A 19,348-nucleotide genomic window follows, 5' to 3' on the forward strand; every position below is an offset into this window, starting at 1 on the left:
TCTATCATTTATCCTATCAATATTGGCATTTATGGGTACTATTTTTGTTTCTGTTTTCATTAAGGGACAGACCAGATTTTTTGAACACATCTATTGCCTTAAAAAGGGCAGAAAGGGAACTATCACACTGTCACTCAATGTCAGAAAATGTTATCAGCAAATACTTGGATTTTAAAAAACAAATTCACATTTATGCTAATGGCCTTTATGTCTAAATTTGACCCAATAAAATTACCAAAATTCCATAATAAGAGTGAAAAGCAGGGGTGAAAGAGGACATCCTTGTTTAACTCCTTTCAAAATTTGTACTGAATCAGAAGTAAAAGTGCCTGTTTTAACGTATGCAAAACAATTGTTATAAGTAAGATTTATAAGATGCATAAAATGACTTTAAAAACAACATTCCTCTAAGACTAAAAGATATTTCCAATTTACAGAGTCAAAGGCACTATTAATGTCTAGAATCATTAATGTTAGATTCTCTTTTGTTTTGTTTACATAGTAAATTACTGTGATTATTCTTTTGATATTGTCATAAGTATTTCTATTTAGAATAAAACCAGGTTGATCCTCATTAAACATGGAAGGTAGAATATATTTTAATCTATTAACATGAATTGGCATGAATAATTTATAGTCTACATTTAAAAGTGAAACTGGTCTGTAAGAAGAGCATTCAGTTAGATCTTTGTTAGTTTTTAAAATTGGGGAGATAAGAGTATATTTCCAGGAGGGAAGAACTTTTGTTAAGTCTTTAACTATAGTAAAAACTTTGTATAATAATGTTTAAAGCTTTGTTAGGTAGTAACTTGTAGAGTTCTGGTATAATTCTATCATTACCTGGTGCTTTGTTAGGTTTTAATTTGTCAATTTGAGCTTGAATTTCAGACACTGAGATATCAATTATTTTCACTTGGTCATCAGATAAAGTTTTGATTATCCCTTCTGAGTCTATTACAGTATTATATTATACTGACTAATTTTACTGCAATAATTTCTAAATTCTTTTATATCTATTTCCATCACTTTTCCTTTTCTTTTATGTGAATAAATCTCCTTTATATGGTTAGACGTACTAAGTACTTTTGTTCTGTTAGCTAACTTATGCATAGATTTTGGGTTAATACAGAAATTAATTATCTTAAACTTTTCTAGATTAATCATAGTTTTATGCTTTAAAATTTCAAAATACTTATGTAGATTATTAATTTCTTCTATGTTATTACTGTTAACCATCTGATTTTTCTTTTTTAATTTGTCAAGTTTTTCTTGTATATCATACAGTTCTTTGTCCCATTGTTTATTCTTTACTGATAGCTAACTGGTGACCACCAAAAAAATATGCTTTTTAGTGCATCCCATTGACACATTTCTGAAATACTGTTAATTTCTACAAAATAATTTCTACAAAATAATTTCTTTATTAAAAAGTCCTTAAAATCCTTTAAGCAAGTTATATATGCTGGTATCCTCTTGATCTTAATGTTATTGTTTGATTTTAAAAACAGCTCAAAAGTGATTGCATTGTGATCTGAAAGTGGGTAAGATAACACTTTTTTGCCTAGTTTATCTATCAACTCATTGGAGACATATACTCACTCACTTCTGGATTGTGTTCTATGTCAATGTGAGTAATGAGTACAGAAAAGTGATTCTGGATCTGAGAAATCATTTATGTCCCTAAGGTAAAATAGTTCAGTGAACTTTAACAGTGCCTTTGCTAATGCCTGTATTTTTCATTTACTTGTTGTATTAGATACTTTTGTGACAATATGCAATTAAAATCTCCTGCTAGTATGATGCGGCTTTTTAACATTTTAATTACTTGTTCTAGAAGTTGTTCAACCATTTTAATTCCTATTCCAGGAATCCAGTATAAGTTAATAAGGGTTAATGAGTCAGGAAGGGCATCCGGCGTAAAACCTCTGCCAAATGACTTATGCGGACAACATTTCATATTTCCATCCCAGATCAGTCGAGGCCCGGGTTAACAACGACCGCCACTAGTACTGTTAGCCAACAGGGTGCTGGCGGGAAATTGGGCTACTGTTGGCCGAAGGAGAAGAGGAGGGGGAAGGCATGCCCAAAGGCAGGAAGAGAGGAGGAAGGTTAGGAGTGTAGTAGTGAGGGTAGGAACTTTGAATGTTGGCAGTATGACTGGTATAGGGAGAGAGCTAGCTGATATGATGGAGAGAAGGAAGGTTGATATATCGTGTGTGCAAGAGACCAGATGGAAGGGAAGTAAGGCCAGGTGCATAGGAGCCGGGTTCAAATTGTTCTATCATGGTTTGGATGGCAGGAGAAATGGGGTAGGGGTTATCCTAAAGGAACAGTATGCCAAGAGTGTTTTGGAGGTGAAGAGAGTGTCTGACAGAGTGATATTTATGAAGCTTGAAATTGATGGTGTAATGATGAATGTTGTTAGTGCATATGCTCCACAAGTTGGGTGTGCGATGGATGAGAAAGAAAAATTTTGGAGTGAGTTGGATGAAGTGGTGGTGAGTGTACCCAAGGGTGAGAGACTAGTGATTTGAGCGGACTTCAAAGGGCATGTTGGTGAAGTGAACAGAGGGGATGAGGAAGTGATGGGTAGGTATGGTGTCAAAGAGAGGAATGCAGAAGATCAGATGACTGTGGATTTTGCGAAAAGGATGGACATGGCTGTGGTGAATACGTATTTTAAGAAGAGGGAGAAGCATAGGGTGACCTACAAGAGTGGAGGAATATGCACACAGGTGGATTATATCCTATGTAGGAGGGCCAGTCTTAAGGAGACTGGAGACTGTAAAGTGTTGACAGGGGAAAGTGTACTTAAGCAGCATAGAATGGTGGTCTAAATGGTGGAAGTTAAAAAGGGTGATTGTGAGGTGGAGTTCAGGAAGAGTTAAGACAGGCACCAGGAGGCAGTGAAGAGTTACCGAATAGCTGGGTAACTACAGCAGAGCTAGTAAGGGAGACTGCTAGAAAGGTGCTTGGTGTGACATCTGGACAGAGGAAGGAGGACAAGGACACCTGGTGGTGGAATGAGGAAGTACAGGAGAGTATACAGAGGAAGAGGCTGGCGAAGAAGAAGTGGGATTGTCAAAGAGATGAAGAAAGTAGACATGGGTATAAGGAGATGAGGCGCATGGCAGAAAGAGAGGTGGCTAAGGATAAGGCATATGGAGAGTTGTATGACAGATTGGACACTAAAGAGGGAGAAAAGGACCTATACCGATTGGCTAGACAGAGGGACAGAGCTGGGAAAGATGTGCAGTAGGTAAGGGTGATAAAGGATAGAGAGGGAAATGTATTCACAAGCGAGGAGAGTGTGTTGAGTAGATGGAAAGAGTACTTTGAAGGGCTGATGAAAGAAGAGAATGAGAGACGGAAGGTTGGATGATGTGGGGATAGTGAATCAGGAAGTGAAACAGATTAGCAAGGAGGAAGTAAGGACAGCTATGAAGAGGATGAAGAATGGAAAGGCTGTTGGCCCAGATGATATACCAGTGGAAGCATGGAGTTGCTTAGGAGAAATAGCAGTGGAATTTTTAACCAGATTGTTTAATGAAATTTTGGAAATTCAGAGGATGCCTGAGGAGTGAAGAAAATGTGTGTTGGTACCTATCTTTAAGAATAAGGGTGATGTATAGAGCTGCTGTAACTACAGAGGGATAAAATTGATCAGTCACAGCTTGAAGTTATGGGAATGAGTAGTGGAAGCTAGGTTAAGAAGTGAGGTGATGATTAGTGATCAGCAGTATGGTTTCATGCCAGGAAACAGCACTACAGATCAAACACTCCCTGCTTCAATAGTCTAACCATCCAAGCAAGCCTATCCATCTACTATTCTAAAAAGACCAAACCCCTCGGCTTCAATTACAATTGTCATTAACAGCAAAGTGAACACAAGTCTATATCTTTTGAAACCAGTATACATGTGTGAAAAATAAGTATTATATGCCCTAAAGTTGTTTAACTTGCATATTCCCCATTTTCATATATTCATTAAAACACTAAGATAAATAAAATTACTTATTGTTTAATTACATACAATCTTGAATCTCATCTACTGTCATATTGAAAAGGTGAGAAACTGCTGTACTGCAGTTAAAGATTCCTATTATGTGCCTCACAAATAAATCAGTTTCCTTCGCGAATCATCTGTTTTCATTCAGTAAAAATGTAATAATAATAGATATGAAACTTTTAAACAATAATGTACTTTATTTGTGCTCAGCAGTTCACTATAATAAACTGGCACATCTTATGTCATCCCTATTAAACAGAACACTGTTTTGTATATGATAATGTCATGAGTATGTAATCATTACACTTGAAGTTAACATCAAGCTTCTAATAAAAAGGTTGCCAATGTCATACATATTCTCATGTCACTATTAATGTAATGCTTCTATGAAACATCTTAGTATGTGCATTCAAATATAGTCAACAAGAAATGTACTCACAGTACATGCAGCATTATTTTGTTTTCCTTATTAAATGATAAAGAGCAACAGTTCTTAAAATAAATATAACATTCACCAAATCTTTAGTTTACAGGCTTTCTTACTGTTTGTCTTATGTAACAAACTCTACTGCTTTACATAACAGAAACAGTCTGTTCATATGTTTATTTTTCATTCAAAAAAAGATTTCAAAACTAATTATCTAGAAAGAGAAAAAATAAACTTTTGGTAACCTGCTATAGGGCAGTCAATTATATTACTAAGGCTACAGTGTCATAGCAGTACAATATAACCTAGATTTTAAGTTAGAACAAAACAATCACCAACCAGAGTAGGCACCTGGGTCCTTCAACGAAAATGTATAAAACAAGTACAAAACAAATTAACCCAGTGATGACAGCAGGACTTGAAAATAAATCCATTTTTAATTCACATAGAAATCAGGACATACGCGCTTCCGTAGATTCACTACTTCATCAGATGTAATTTACCAGTTCATAACCACACCTTTAAATACACTCATTCAAGATCACATGATTAATACACAGTTTAAAGGTGCAAGCACTACTAATTCATACATATACACTTAAAACATAAATATACTTAATAAAACTGTATTTCATAGAACTTTCATATATTAAAATAAGTCATACTTTAATATATGTAGACAAAAATATATAAAATATTTATAAATAAATCAGTGTATAAAAATATAAAAATACATATCTGGTCATAAAGGACAAATACTATAATAGTTAATCCATATTTATCACCATATTAATTCATTTTCTATTCAAGGCTCTGGCCTTAAGTTTAGGATTTAATGAAACCCTGTCATTCAGGCCATGTCCAAAATCTCCCCTTCATTCTCACTATCCATTTTGCCTCCAATTGTTCAGTCTGATTTCTAATGTCACCCCCTCCTACTACTTTCATATACACATCCAGTAACCATAAACTTTAAATAATGTGTGATGTCAGTCTCAACAATGTGCTTAGATAAAGCACTCACTGTATAATTTTTACCTATATGGTAATAATGTTCTCTAACTCTGTCCTTTAATGTTCTATCTGTCTTACCAATATAAATTTTTTGACAGACTAATACAGTGCGCCAAATAAACAACATGAGGAGTGTCACACATGGCATGCACATTAAATCTATATGTTCTGCCCTGATCTGGGTGATGAAAAGCACCACTGTTGTCTATATATTTACAGGCCTGACAATGTCCACATGCTTCAGTATGTCCATGGTCTAAAATTACAATGCTCATGTTTGGGATAACACAAACGTCTTTTTAAAGAATGCATATTCTTATAAATGAATGTTGGTTTAACATCCACTATATTAGTAATTTCACTATCTGTAGTTAAAATTTCCCAATGTTTCTCTATGATCTCTTTGTAGCACCTAATGTCACTCGAGTAAGCTACGCATACTTTCAGCTTATTGCTGTTTCTAGCTGAATTCTTTGGACTTCTCATATATATGAGCAAGACATATAGATTTAATGTGCATGCCACATGTGACACTCATCATGTTATTTGGCCTACTGTATAGTCTGTCAAAAATGTTATATTGATAAGACAGAGCATTAAAGGACAGAGTTAGAGAACATTATTACCATATAGGTAAAAATGATACAGTGAGTGCTTTATCTAAGCACATTGTTGAGACTGACATCACACATTATTTTAAGTTTATGGTTATTGGATGTGTATATGAAAGTAGTAGGAGGGGTGACATTAGAAATCAGACTGAACAATTGGAGGCTAAATGGATAGCGAGAATGAGGGGAGATTTTGGACATGGCCTGAATGACAGGGTTTCATTAAAATCTAAAGTTAAGGCCAGAGCCTTGAATAGAAAATGAATTAATATGGTGATAAATATGGATTAACTATTATAGTATTTGTCCTTTATGACCAGATATGTATTTTTATACACTGATTTTTTATAAATATTTTATATATTTTTGTCTACATATATTAAGGTATGACTTATTTTAATATACGAGAGTTCTATGAAATACAGTTTTATTAAGTATATTTATGTTTTAAGTGTATGTGTATGAATTAGTAGTGCTTGCACCTTTAAACTAAACTGATCTTGAATGAGTGTATTTAAAGGTGTGGTTATGAGCTGGTAAATTACATCTGATGAAGTAGTGAATCTACGAAAGCGCTTATGTCCTGATTTCTATGCGAATTAAAAATGGATTTATTTTCAAGTCCTGCTGTCATCACTGGGTTCATTTGTTTTGTACTTAGATTTTAAATTAGTCAGAAATCAAAGTTTAAGTGTCTCATTGTATTCCCCATTCAAAATCTTATGGTTTTATTGACTTTGTTCTGAGAACATAGTGACATTTGAGCTAGTGCATTATTCATAGGTTCCACCCCTTATTTAAATTAACCGTCTAAAGCTGTCCACCAATCAAAATTATAAGACAACCCTTTTTTTTCTGCATGGGTGGGAAACTTCACAAAGCTCAAGCTGTTTACCAGAGAAAGCTTTGAGTGTTTAAAAAAAAAAAAACTTTGCTTCTACTTTTTATGAATACATCTTGTAACCAGACATGTTTCTCTACTTTTCTGACAGTGCTTCATCTCATTATCAAGACTAAGGAACACATACAACAAATCTATAAGGACAGATTATTTTAAATCTATCCCAAGCATCACAGCCCCTTCATTTGCGAACTATAACCTGACATATTTCCACTGAGAATGGAATTATCCCCTCACCCAAAAACAAACACATCACAATTTATCTGGTAAGGCGCAACGGTAACACAGTTTCAAATCAAAGCACATGCATTATGAAGATAAACAACTTTCAGGCTACACTATTAGTAATAGTAAAACAACGCCTCAAATGTTGTACTGAATTACAGTCAGGCAGGGCCACATGTACGTTCATAAAATATGTTTGCCTATTTATCCCCCTGTAAGTCATTTTTTCACTATTAATGCCTTTAAACCATGAAATGCCACTTGAAGCAAAAGCCCCCTTTTTAGTAAATAATTTGGGTTTATATCAGAACATCAAAGGCTGATAAGTTCGAAGCACACAACATCGAACTGCAAACCTCGAAAGCTGACATCGAACCGCAGAACGGAGCTCGCCATAGAGTGCAGGAAGAAAAGATTTCCCTTTACTGCACTACAGTGTGATCTCTGAGTTGGTATATTTAAGTAGTTGGGGGTGCAAGCATTTTTTTTTGGGTAGTACATATTTTTTTTTGCCCATTCGAGGTTATCAGCTTTCGAGGATTACAGATCGAGGTTGTGCGAATCGGGGTTGTCAGCTTTCGATCATCTGATATAGACTCAATAATTCCACATTTATGGGAATAAGACAACTTAAAAGACTTATAAGCTAATGTACTCAAACTCAGTGCAAATGCGATTGACACAGACACAAAGCAAGCATTAGCTTAATGGTAACCAACTGTGAATGCAACACCACAGAGTAAATTTTGGTACAGGGCCTATATGCTTCTTTTAAATAAGGACTGATACTAAAAAAGATGTAATAATATTTGGTTATAATATATCAAGAAAGTATTGGTTATTTATAAAATACGCAATTATAACATAAAAAGGTTAGGTTACCTCGTAATAGCAGACTTCTTGTTGATTTTCTAACTTCTGTTTATGTTATAGATGAGTAGGAGATCTTTTCTGGTATTGTTTTAAAAAATATGAAGATAAAGAATAAACATAATTATATAAGGAGAAAAGCAATCTTTAGCACTCGGTTATTTTCTTTATATATAAGCTAAGAAACCAGCTATTTGTTTCATAATTTCTTCTTTTCATTTACCTTCCAGCCATTTTTCTCTGCTTGTCTCTTCAAGGACATAATGAACCAATCTATATCTTCGGTTTGTTCTAATATTTTATTCCTTTTTAGATAGGATAACATGGGGTCCAGATCTTAAGAGAGTTATTTTTGTCTAAAAGGAAAATATTTAATTTGGCAGGAAATAAGTTCTCTAATGACAGGAAAGAAATTTTCTCTTGGATATTACTGCTTCAGACTAGTCATTGTCAAAATAAATGTTACCTCTTATCTATTCTGAGTGGTGATTTAACCCAGGCAGTCTTAAGGACAAGTTCTTTATCTTTACAGAAAAAAAAAACAGACCTCGAACAAGTAGTGTTTTTAGATGCAGGAGTAACTGAGGATATATGTGCTCTTCTCTATTCAGAATGAGAGTGCTTCTGGTAAGTCTAAAATTTTAGGGAGCCAGGAAGATAAAACATTAATCATAGTATTATTTTCAGTTCTTTCAGGTAACTGAAATATATGGTTATTCCTACCAGATCTTTTTTCAAGGTTATCAATTTTGGCTAGGAAAAGAGTATTAACAGGAACTTGATATTGTTTTCATCCTCATTCAGTCTTCCCTCTGTCATTTAAAGAATCCTCAATGTCAGATATCTGGGTCTTCTGCAGCTGCAGAGCTTCACTGATCTGTTCCATTTGTTTGGAACAGTTCTGTTTAAAATCCTCAGTTTTGGTATCCAATTTATCTACCTTACATGATAATTCTTGAATGTTAGTACTGAATAAATCTCTTTTTTAAAAGCAGCATCTTGTGAACTTACCTTTGTATGACTCATCATTATAAGGTTGGATACAGTGATGAATATTTCCCATAAAGAATTTGACAGGAAAGTAATGGAATATGTAAAAATGTATTTGATACAATCCTCAAGCACTGCAATATTTATCAAAATTCACGCAATTAAGTTGTTTAGAATTGTTTAGAAATATAATTTCCTGTCAGAAATATATGAAGAAGAGCAGGAGAAAAGTGCTGCTACCCTAGTTGCATCCTGGCCATGCCCCATCTTTTAGAATTCTTTATTCATTTGCAGCTGAATATGGATTCCTTAAAGGACTATGCCATTAATAACTTGATAAAGCACAAATATATTGCAGAGTGTACTAAATGTTATGTATATTCAAAGGTAACACCTGATAACACTGGTGATATGTGTTCCTATTTTGGAGAACTGATTTTACATACATTCATGACTGGACTGATGAGATAAATAATGTTAGGCAAAGAACACACATAAAACATTTAGGAAAGGAAGTCACTCAATCCCAATTGAACAAGATAATATCATTGACAATGTTTGAAGTCTGGACACAAATATTCATCAATCTGAGGATTTAGAGTATACAGAAGAAAATAAAAAAGAAAGAAGTTTACAACAAACAACAAGGAAGAAAAAGGAAACATAAATGTTTGCATAGCACAGAAAATACATACTAAAATTGACACGGATGGGTTATCTAGCACACAGATTACAGGGAATGATAACACTGTTCTATAAGAAAATCCACAACAAAATATTTAGTCTACAGAAAAAGGCATTATTTTTCCAAAAGAGAAGGAAGAAAAAACAGGCAAGGGGGCATGTGAAAAGGAAGAAATCAAAACTGAAGTGGAAGGACTGAAGATTATTACTGTAAGAAGAAAGTGGAGAAAGACAGACATTGACAACATGGCTCAAGCAGAGGATGTACAAAGCCAGCTGGATGAGAATTGCATGCTTGCAAATGTAATGAGCAATGAAAACAGTGAAATTAATAAAACTTGTGTTGATGAAGATCAGTCCTTTGTAACAATTGACAGAGCAGATATTACTGAATTACAAGCTGAAGAATCTTATTCTTGCAATTGGAGATTCAGTTATTGTAGGAAGAGATGCTTACATTTGCAGAGAAGGTAATGAAAACTGAACAGTGTTATGCTTGCCAAGCTTGAAAATACAGGATGTAAGACAGGCCCTTAGACTGCTTTAATGCAAGGAGGTACAAATCTGTTTTTATTCACGTCGGTACAAATGATCTCATCTGTAATGAACCTCTGACAATAACTAGGAAACTTACAGCCCTCTCAGATAGCATAGTTTTCACAGGTGTTCACATATAGAAAGGAGGGGGAGGTCACTGTGAATGAATATATATATATATTTTGGGGGGGGGGGGGTAATTATCTACATGGAAAAAAATGTCCTGTTTTAAAAAATGGAAGTGTGTAGAGCATCCAAGCCTGCTTTTGAGCACACGTGTTCAGACAAGATGGCATGCATTTGTCAAGATCAGGGAAGATAATTTTTTGCAGTAGATATTTTGCAATATTTGATGAACACTAGGCAGGATTTTTACCAAGTCGAAATTTAACAGTTCACAGATAGCAACATTTAATGCATCCCTGATGGTTGTTAATGTTAAGAGCATTAATAATAAAAGTTTTTTTTTTTACTGGAAAATTTCTTATGTTCCCACAAGACTGATGTTGTTATGGCTTGTGAAACATGGTTAAAGAACAATGACTGAAAACTAGTTGTCAGGATATAAAAGTTTTTTACTGTAACAGATATTCTAACAAAAAAATCAGGTGGATGTTATGATAGGGATTAAAGATATTTATGAGACTTGCGATTGCTGCATGTTCAATGATAACACCAATACTACAGACTGTATAACTGGGACAATAAAGTCAACCCTGGAACATGTAACAATTGTTGAAGTGTATAGACCATCAAAGGCAAGTGCAAACGAATTCATACATTTCTCGCATGAAAGACAGGACGGAAGAATTATATTAGCTGCAGACATAGACTGGAATAATACTGATTCAACAATACTAGTAAGGAAATTATTCACAATGTACATTCAGGAACAACATTTGCTTCAGATTGTTAAAAAAAAAAAAAATACACTACCAGGGGACGGAACATAATAGACATTGTTTGTATTCCTAAAGAAATTACTGTTATTTCAAGTCACGTTTTACCACTGTTGATATGCAGTGATCATGGGGGTTATAAAGGTTAATTTGTTGCTAGATAATTCTGCCAAACTGAAATCTAAACCAATGAACAGAATGTTAATTACAGATTACATGGAAGCAGAACAGTCACTATATAAAACTAACTGGAGTTAAGGTGTTCAGTGGAAAAACTGCAGATGGAATGTGGAAAATTTTGACAGAAAATTTGAGTACAAAAAAATAAAAAAAAGTTTAACATCAGGATCTAGGCAGACAACGTCAGGGGGATATATTTCCATAAGAAGAGATATCTGATTAAGGTGAGAAAGAAAAATATAAGAAATAGAAGAGAGGTCGAACTAAAATTTTGAAAAGTGAAATAAACAAGCAGGACAAACAGATTAAGCATAGTGTGAGAAGATCAAGAAAAATGTTAAGAAAATTTATATAAAGATATTGAGCATAATAAGAAATCTTTTTACAGATGCATAAGATGTAGAAGAAGTAAAGGCATACAAATTGATAAACTGTGTGCAGATCCTAAAATTTATTCTCAGGAAAACAGATTAGTTATATTTACAAAATCTTACGCAAAACATTTTGGTTCCACAAAAGGGGGTGATAAAAGTTGTCCTAGTGACATCCAGGTAACCTCAGATGCTGGAATCAAATTAAATTATATTGAAAAAGAACTGCACAAACTGGATCCAAACAAAGCACAGGAAGGAGACGGAATTAATAATAATGACCTCAGAACACTTCAGCAAGAACTTATGGTATCATCGTATCTAATATTCATTGGGTCATATAAATATGGGGAGATTCCTCAAGATTGGAGACGTCTCTAAGGGAAAGGGGAGTAACACAAACCCAGAGAGTCATATACATCCTTAAGTCTAATTTCATGTTGTGGAAAAATATTGGATAAGTTATTGTCAGAACTGAATATGTTGGGACTTGAAGCCATATATCAGCATGCATATGTTGAAAATAGACCTATTACCACATGTAACATGATGTTCTATAATATAATAACAGCCATGAATGAAAAATTGTGCTGTGATGTAATTTATATAAATTTAACTTCAGCATTTGACAGGGTCATAGACAACACACTAATCAATAAATTAGTGCAACTAGGTATTGATGTTTTCTTGATAAGATGGATAGCTGCATGGCTTACAAACAGGAGATGGCAAGTATCATACAGCAACTGGACAGGTGAAATTCTTGGTTACAATCAGGGTGTCCCACAGGGCTCTGCCCTGGGCCCTTACTTGTTTAGATTGTATCTTTTAGACCCAACTTTTTCATCTGAGGCATTCTACAGTCTATATGCAGATGACCTGACATTGGGTAAACTGATTACAAGCGTTACAGATAAGGCATGTCTGCAAAATAACTTGACTAAATTGACTATTTGGGCACAGGAGAATACTATGCTGATAAATACATCAAAAACTAAGCATATGAGATTTGGGAGGCATAAATTGAAAGGTGAATATTTAGTACAGCACACAGTGATTAAAACTGTAGACTCATTTAAGGACCTGGGTATATGGGTAGATCCAGCTATGAGTTTTTCTAATCATATCAACCAATTGGTTAATGATAGTTATAGAACTATAGGTTGTATGAAAAGATTCATAAAGTTTAGGAAATCAAAAATTATGAAGTCACTGTTTGTTAGTTACATTAGAACCAAACCTGAGTATGGAATAACAATATGGGAAGTCTATAAGAAAACAAGCCTGAGTAAACTGGAAAGAGTACAGCAGAAATATACCAAGGACATCCATAGAAGCGAAAATTTAAGTTTTCATGAATGACTAAATATCTGAACTTGTACAGTGTTTCTTACAGATATTTAAGAGGAGATCTTATTCCGGTATATAGGGCATTTAGAGACAACTACCTCTGGGAATGGAATCATCAGACAACCTATGTAGAAGATTCTATAGGAATGAGAAGTGTACTAATTGGTTCTCTGACAGAGCAGCTGATACATGGAACACACTATCAAATTACATTAAAGCAAGTACTAGTTTAGATATTTTTAAGAACAGCCTGGACACTTATTATGGGAACAAGTGTTTTGGTATATTGGCAAGCTACAAGGGCATTAATGCCCGTGCTTTAAATATGTGTATTTATGTATGTAAGTAAGAGTCTTGTCTAAGTCCCAGCAGACAGGGGTTCAATGAGCAGCTCTGGGACTAAGTAGGAAGGGAAAGTAAAGGGGTATGGCCCTCTCCCTACTTGGGGGAGGGGGGCGAAAAGGGATGTGAACACTAAGTGGTATGATTTCCTGGTAACAAGGTTCATTTAAATAAACTCAATATCATTCAGAATGTGATTTCCTCCTCCTGACATAGTATCTATTCCATTCATCTACAGCTTTGGAGTAGCACTGGGTAACCTTAGGAGTACTTTGTCCCCATGCTATGACATCATACTGTGAACAGGAATTGCTTTTCATAATGGAGTACAGTTGCAAGATGTGGATGCCTTCCAAAACACTACCCAAAATCTTTTGGAATACTACATCTGATATATGCTTTGATAGCTTGCAGCCTGTACTACATTAGTTGTTAAGATACTTAGAAGCACCCCTATAAAGGGTATCTAGTGCAGTGAAATTAATTTAATTTCAAAACAAAATAAAATTACTTAAAATTATTGGGTCTGGGACTGAAAATCTGAATAATGAGGCAAAATATTAACTTACCTTGGTAAAGTATGACTTGTGAACAAAAGTACTTCTGACCAGCATGTCAGACACCAGTACCTCTGTAATAAATGTATGTATTTTTTGCTGGCATCTTATTCAAGTGTTATATTAACTAGTTGTTTACCAGTTCCTACTAAGGTTATTTATCACTTTAACTTAGGAGATGAAACTGCTGTATTACTGCCTTACCCATTTTTGTGAAATTCCCTTCTCTTGAGTTCCATATAATTATGTCATTAAACACGGTCTGAAAATGGTCTAAGGATCAGCTCCGTACACATTCTTGACAAATAAGGATATAAACTAAACATAAATGTATGCAGAAGTAACTATGCATTAACCAAATATATTTTCATATCAATAATTACAAGTAGCCTTACAGAGCATTAACCTTTTAAAGTTGGGTAACGACAAAATTCAGCATTATTAAAGAACATAATACAAGTAGTACTACTTACCAAAAGATTAAATACTAATACTATTGATTAAAATGTCTGACAGAATACATTGATTTAATTTAAAACAAATAATTTTTACCACTGAGAAGCCGATAACCTCTTGCAAACATCTCAACTGCATCCATACAAGTATTATCTCCTATAACACTTTGTAAAAAGAAAAATTGTCCCACATTAGTTGCAAAGCTACAGCAGCAGGCATTTGGGCAGATAATACAAAAAATATTAATTGGGTTAAGTCCACTGAATACACAATCCCTGTTAAGAAGTGACCTGGAAGCAATGTGTATTCTTCACAATCTGAAGCATATTTGATTTACAATTAATTTCATTTCCGGGTATACTCCTCGTATTAAAAGTTATAAGACATTTTGCAAAAAAAATAAATAAATAAATAAATAAATGATGGATGGGAGATAGGAAATTCACCTTGGGGATCACGTCAGTCGCCCTGCTAGACAGGGGTCCAGGGAAGTAAATACTGTGGGAAGAAATAGCCAGGGAATTGTTATGGCTAGGCTTGTATAGGCCCTAGGGCAGATAGTCTAGTACCAACCTATGAATGAATAAAACCTATGAATGAATAAATAAATAATGATTATGGTGTACTGTTTGCTTTTTTTATGTTCACTGTTTTAGTATCTTCTATAATAACCCCCAGCAAAAATGCCATGGTAGATATTGAGAAATAAACATCTGCAAAGCATTCTGCGAGTGCAACCAATTTACTTAAGAGTAGTTACTAACATTTGTTTATGTTAGTTTTTACCTGCAAGACCTAGGTGAAAACTTGTATTTCTTGGAAGTATTATCTTAGCAAGATATTCTGGATTCAGTCTTTCATAATGGCATGGCAGGAGGTTCCAGCTCTGAGACAACTTCAAAGTGTGCATACTTAACAGAATACAATGTAAAAAATAACAGTCTTATTGCATGAACATGTGTACAATTTGGAACAGTATACAGGAAGGAGATTACACCCAACATCAAAAGGAAATTTAATCACCCCTAAAATAACTCACATTATGTAATGCGAAAAAGCAGTTGTAAACACCAATAAAATGCTACAATGAACAGCACGAGGTGTGAATCTTAATGCTGAAAGATCCTACTTTAACTAGATAGGCCACTGACAAGGCCGTAATTGGAGTCTGGCATATAGATCTGGAGTGTCTATATTAGAACATCGAAGTTCCAAAACTTCAAATGTTCTAATATTGACCCCTTTTCAGTGAAAGCTGAAAACATCAAACATACAGAACAGCAAATTTTTTCCTAGGGAAAGATTTGCTGTTCCAAAACACATACACACACAACACAAGCACACCAAACAAACAGCAATCCACACACATACACCTAAAATCTTACACCTAACCCTACACTAAACTATACATACACCACTATCCACTTACCTTAACCCAAACCCTAACCCTAAGGTCCGTCACTATCGCACACTCACCTCACCCGTACCCTAACCTTAATTCACCTATCCCACCCTAACCCTCACGTCCACACAATCGCACACTTACCTGACCCGTGCCCTAACCCTAACTCACAAAACCCGCCCTAACCATCACATCCACACAATCACACACATACCTAACCCAAACCCTAACCTAACCCGCGTTCAATCGCACACTTACCTGAACCAGACCCATAACTTTCCACCACAGCGCTGAAAATACTGAAACAGAAACAGACAACCGAATTCTTTCCCTAGGAAAAAATTTGTTTTTCTGCAGCTTCGATATTTTCAGCTTTCACTGAATAGAGGTCGATATTAGAACATTTGACGCAACTTCGATGTTCTAATATAGACCCGATCTGGAGGCTACATTTGGATAAACAAAAAGTAGACAGTAGAGGCATGTTGTGAAAAATTGCCAAGAAGATCAGAACACATTTGATACTTGGGGGACTAATAGATGGCAGCAGCAACAAGGATATTTCAACTTGGACATGCAAGCATTATTACTTTACAGAGGACATGTGGTATAGACATGGGATGTATTGCCTAATTCACTGGCACAATGCAGATCATCTAAGGGGTCCAGAGGTTCTTGGGGTAGTGCAAGGAAAAGATGGGACAAGAGTATGGGAATGACTGATGATGTAAGCAAGCTAAAACATTTAGAAAGACAACAAAGGAGAGCCAGTCTTCTTCCACAAGCATCTTCATATATTCACATAATCAACACTTCATACAAGCTAAATGGCAGAAAAATGCTTTACCAATGATTTCCCAAGAAAAAAACTTGAGGCTCTCAAAATTAAGATAATGAAAACAAGTGTCTTACCAGCTGTTATGCGAATGCTGTGAACTACAACCGCAATCACCTGTAGAAAAAAACACAATGATGCATTATTTGTGCCATTTTAATTGGCTTTTAATGGACTAAATACAGTGGAATTAAAACAATGACAGAGAACTATGTGGTTTGCTCATAGTCATAACACTCGTGTGATTCACAAAAATAAACTGCACAACTCTCAGGCCGTGCACACCCACTGATCTTAAGGCATATATACTGTGGACAAAGTGGGCGGGGTAATGTTGGACACATTGATTGTGCAGTCACAAACAGCAAAGGCAGGTAGTTTTTTTTGTGTGACTGTTCTAATCAAATCATTTTAACTATAGACTTCAACAGTTCTTTATACACAACTCATCTGCACTGCAGACACAGTCAGCCCCCACACAAAAAAGGCACTCTCTCCCTCAGTAATGTGTGTTGAGATGGCACCAAAGTCCTTTGCTGAAAGAAGTTTAAAATGGAGCATGGGTAACATTTAGATGTTTACTTCACTTCAGTTCAGTTCAGAACACCCTTTGACAAAAAAGAAGTTATGTACTCAACATAACGTTACATCTGAGTAGTTAAGACTTCATTTCTCATCAGCCTGTGGGTTTTGAATCCATACTGGATCCAAGACAACAGTTTCACCAGCATCGGATCAGAGCTCCAAGCGTCCAAGGGTACTCTGGACCAAAAGGCAGCTGAAGCAGCCATAGATCTGGTAGAATGAGCATGAACTTTCCCCGGAATGGAGATATCTTTAGCTTTGTAAACCTGTAAAATACAAAGTGAAATCAACCTCGCAACTGTTATGTTAGAAACTGGTTTGCCTAGAAAAGATATGGCAAAGGAGACAAACAAATGATCCAACCAGCGGAAAGATCTAGTCCTGTGTAAGTAAAATTGTAACTGCCTATGAACATCCAAGAAATAAAGCTTACATTCCCCCCTTGTTCTGAAAATTTGGGAAGAAGACAGGAAGATTAATGGATTGATTTATATTTGACTCAGAGGCCACCTTAGGCAAAAAAAAGAAGGATTACTTCTAAGAGAGACCCTGTCTTTATGAAAAATCATGTAAGGGGGTTTAATAGATAATGCTTGAAGTTCAGACACTCGCCTAGTCGTGGTGATAGCTACTAGGAAGGTGGTCTTCCAAGACAAAAATTTCAAGTCTACTGAAGCAGCAGGTTCGAATGGTGGTGCAACCAACACCTGTAAGACCAAGGTTAAAGTCCCAAGGAGGGGTAGGGTCCTTAACCGGTGGCCTCAAAAGAAAGGTACCTTTGATAAAAGTTTTACAAAGTCTGGAGGAAGCTAAAGACCCCGAAGCTTCTCCCACATGGAAATTAGAAATAGCAGCGAGTTGGACTTTTACTGTAGAACAGCTGGCAACTTGCTGAAAAATGTGTGCTAGGAATTCTAGAACCGCTGAAACTGGGAGTCGTAAAAGGATCTAAGTCCCTCTGAAAAGCCGAGATAGAAAATCGCTTCCATTTACTATGATAAAGTTTCCGGGTAGACTCCTTATGGGATGCTACCAGGATAGATCTGACAGAGGAAGAAATTCAGGGAGTTCTGGCAATCAATGGAACTGGAGCAACCAAGCCGTGAGCTTCAGATTGCCCAGGTCTGGAGGGGGAATCCCTGATGGGTGTAAAATAAGATCCGGAATGGGATACAAGATCCAAGGCGGAGCTATCAGATGAGACCATAGACAGGGAAATCAGATCTGACAAGGCCAGAATGGGGCAATGAGGATGATTCTGCTCCTCAACAGACGAGCCTTCTGTAAGAATTTTGCCATGAGATGTAATGGGGGGTATGCATAAATAAGACCGAGTGGCCAAGCATGGACCAAACCGTTTCTGGGGGGCTCCCCCTCGGGGGGAATCAGAGCAAAAAACTCGCTGCACTTCGCGTTGGAAGGAGATGCGAAGAAATCGCAGCAAGGATGATCCCACTCAAGGAAGATCTGCTCTGCTACATAAGGATTCAGAGACCACTCGTAGGGCATTAAGATTGTCCTGCTCAACTTGTCCGCTAGTATGTTGGACTGACCCGGAATGTGCGTTGCTATCAGAAAGTGGTTGGTGGAGATTGCCTATTCCCACACTCTCATGGCCTCTCGACATGGGGGGTAGGATATGGTTCCTTCCTGTTTGTTGATGTACCAGACCACTGACATTGTTTGTCTGAATAGCAATAGTTCCCAGAGGAAGAAAGGTCTGAAGGGCCTGCAACGCTAGTAGGACCGTCCTCATCTCCAGGACATTGATATGCAGATTGGCCTCTTTCCTGAACCACGTGCCTTGGACAGTCCTGTCCAAGCAATGTCCCCCCACCCTAGTCGGGAGGCATCCGTGGTCACCGTGGCTTGGGGGGGGTCTACCACAAAGGACCGTCCCTCTACAATCTCCAGAGAGTGAAGCCACCAGAAGAGGAACCTCTTGCAAGCTTAGTTTATGAAAATTGGATACATCAAAGGTTGGTCCAGCAAAGACCACTGAACCTCCAGTGTCCACTGTAGAATCCGCATGTGAAGTCGCGTGCAAGGGAGGAGAGAGATGGTGGCTGCCACAGATCCCAGAGCTCTCAAAACCACCTCGGC

At 36.2% G+C, this 19,348-nt stretch overlaps 1 protein-coding gene across 4 annotated transcripts in view; it reads right to left on the bottom strand.

The window, feature by feature from the left end:
• The window catches only part of LOC122813711, a 332,384-nt gene that overhangs the window by 268,065 nt on the left and 44,971 nt on the right, over positions 1–19,348 (bottom strand). For all 4 annotated transcript variants that reach the window (XM_044086177.1, XM_044086176.1, XM_044086178.1 and 1 more), the window contains exon 4: positions 16,738–16,777. In XM_044086177.1, the coding sequence (XP_043942112.1) occupies positions 16,738–16,777 (40 nt within the window). The remainder of the gene's footprint in view (positions 1–16,737; positions 16,778–19,348) is intronic.

The sequence above is a fragment of the Protopterus annectens genome, chromosome 10.part0 (genome assembly GCF_019279795.1).
Source record: "Protopterus annectens isolate FY-2018-M chromosome 10.part0, PAN1.0, whole genome shotgun sequence".
Lineage (NCBI taxonomy): Eukaryota > Metazoa > Chordata > Ceratodontiformes > Protopteridae > Protopterus > Protopterus annectens.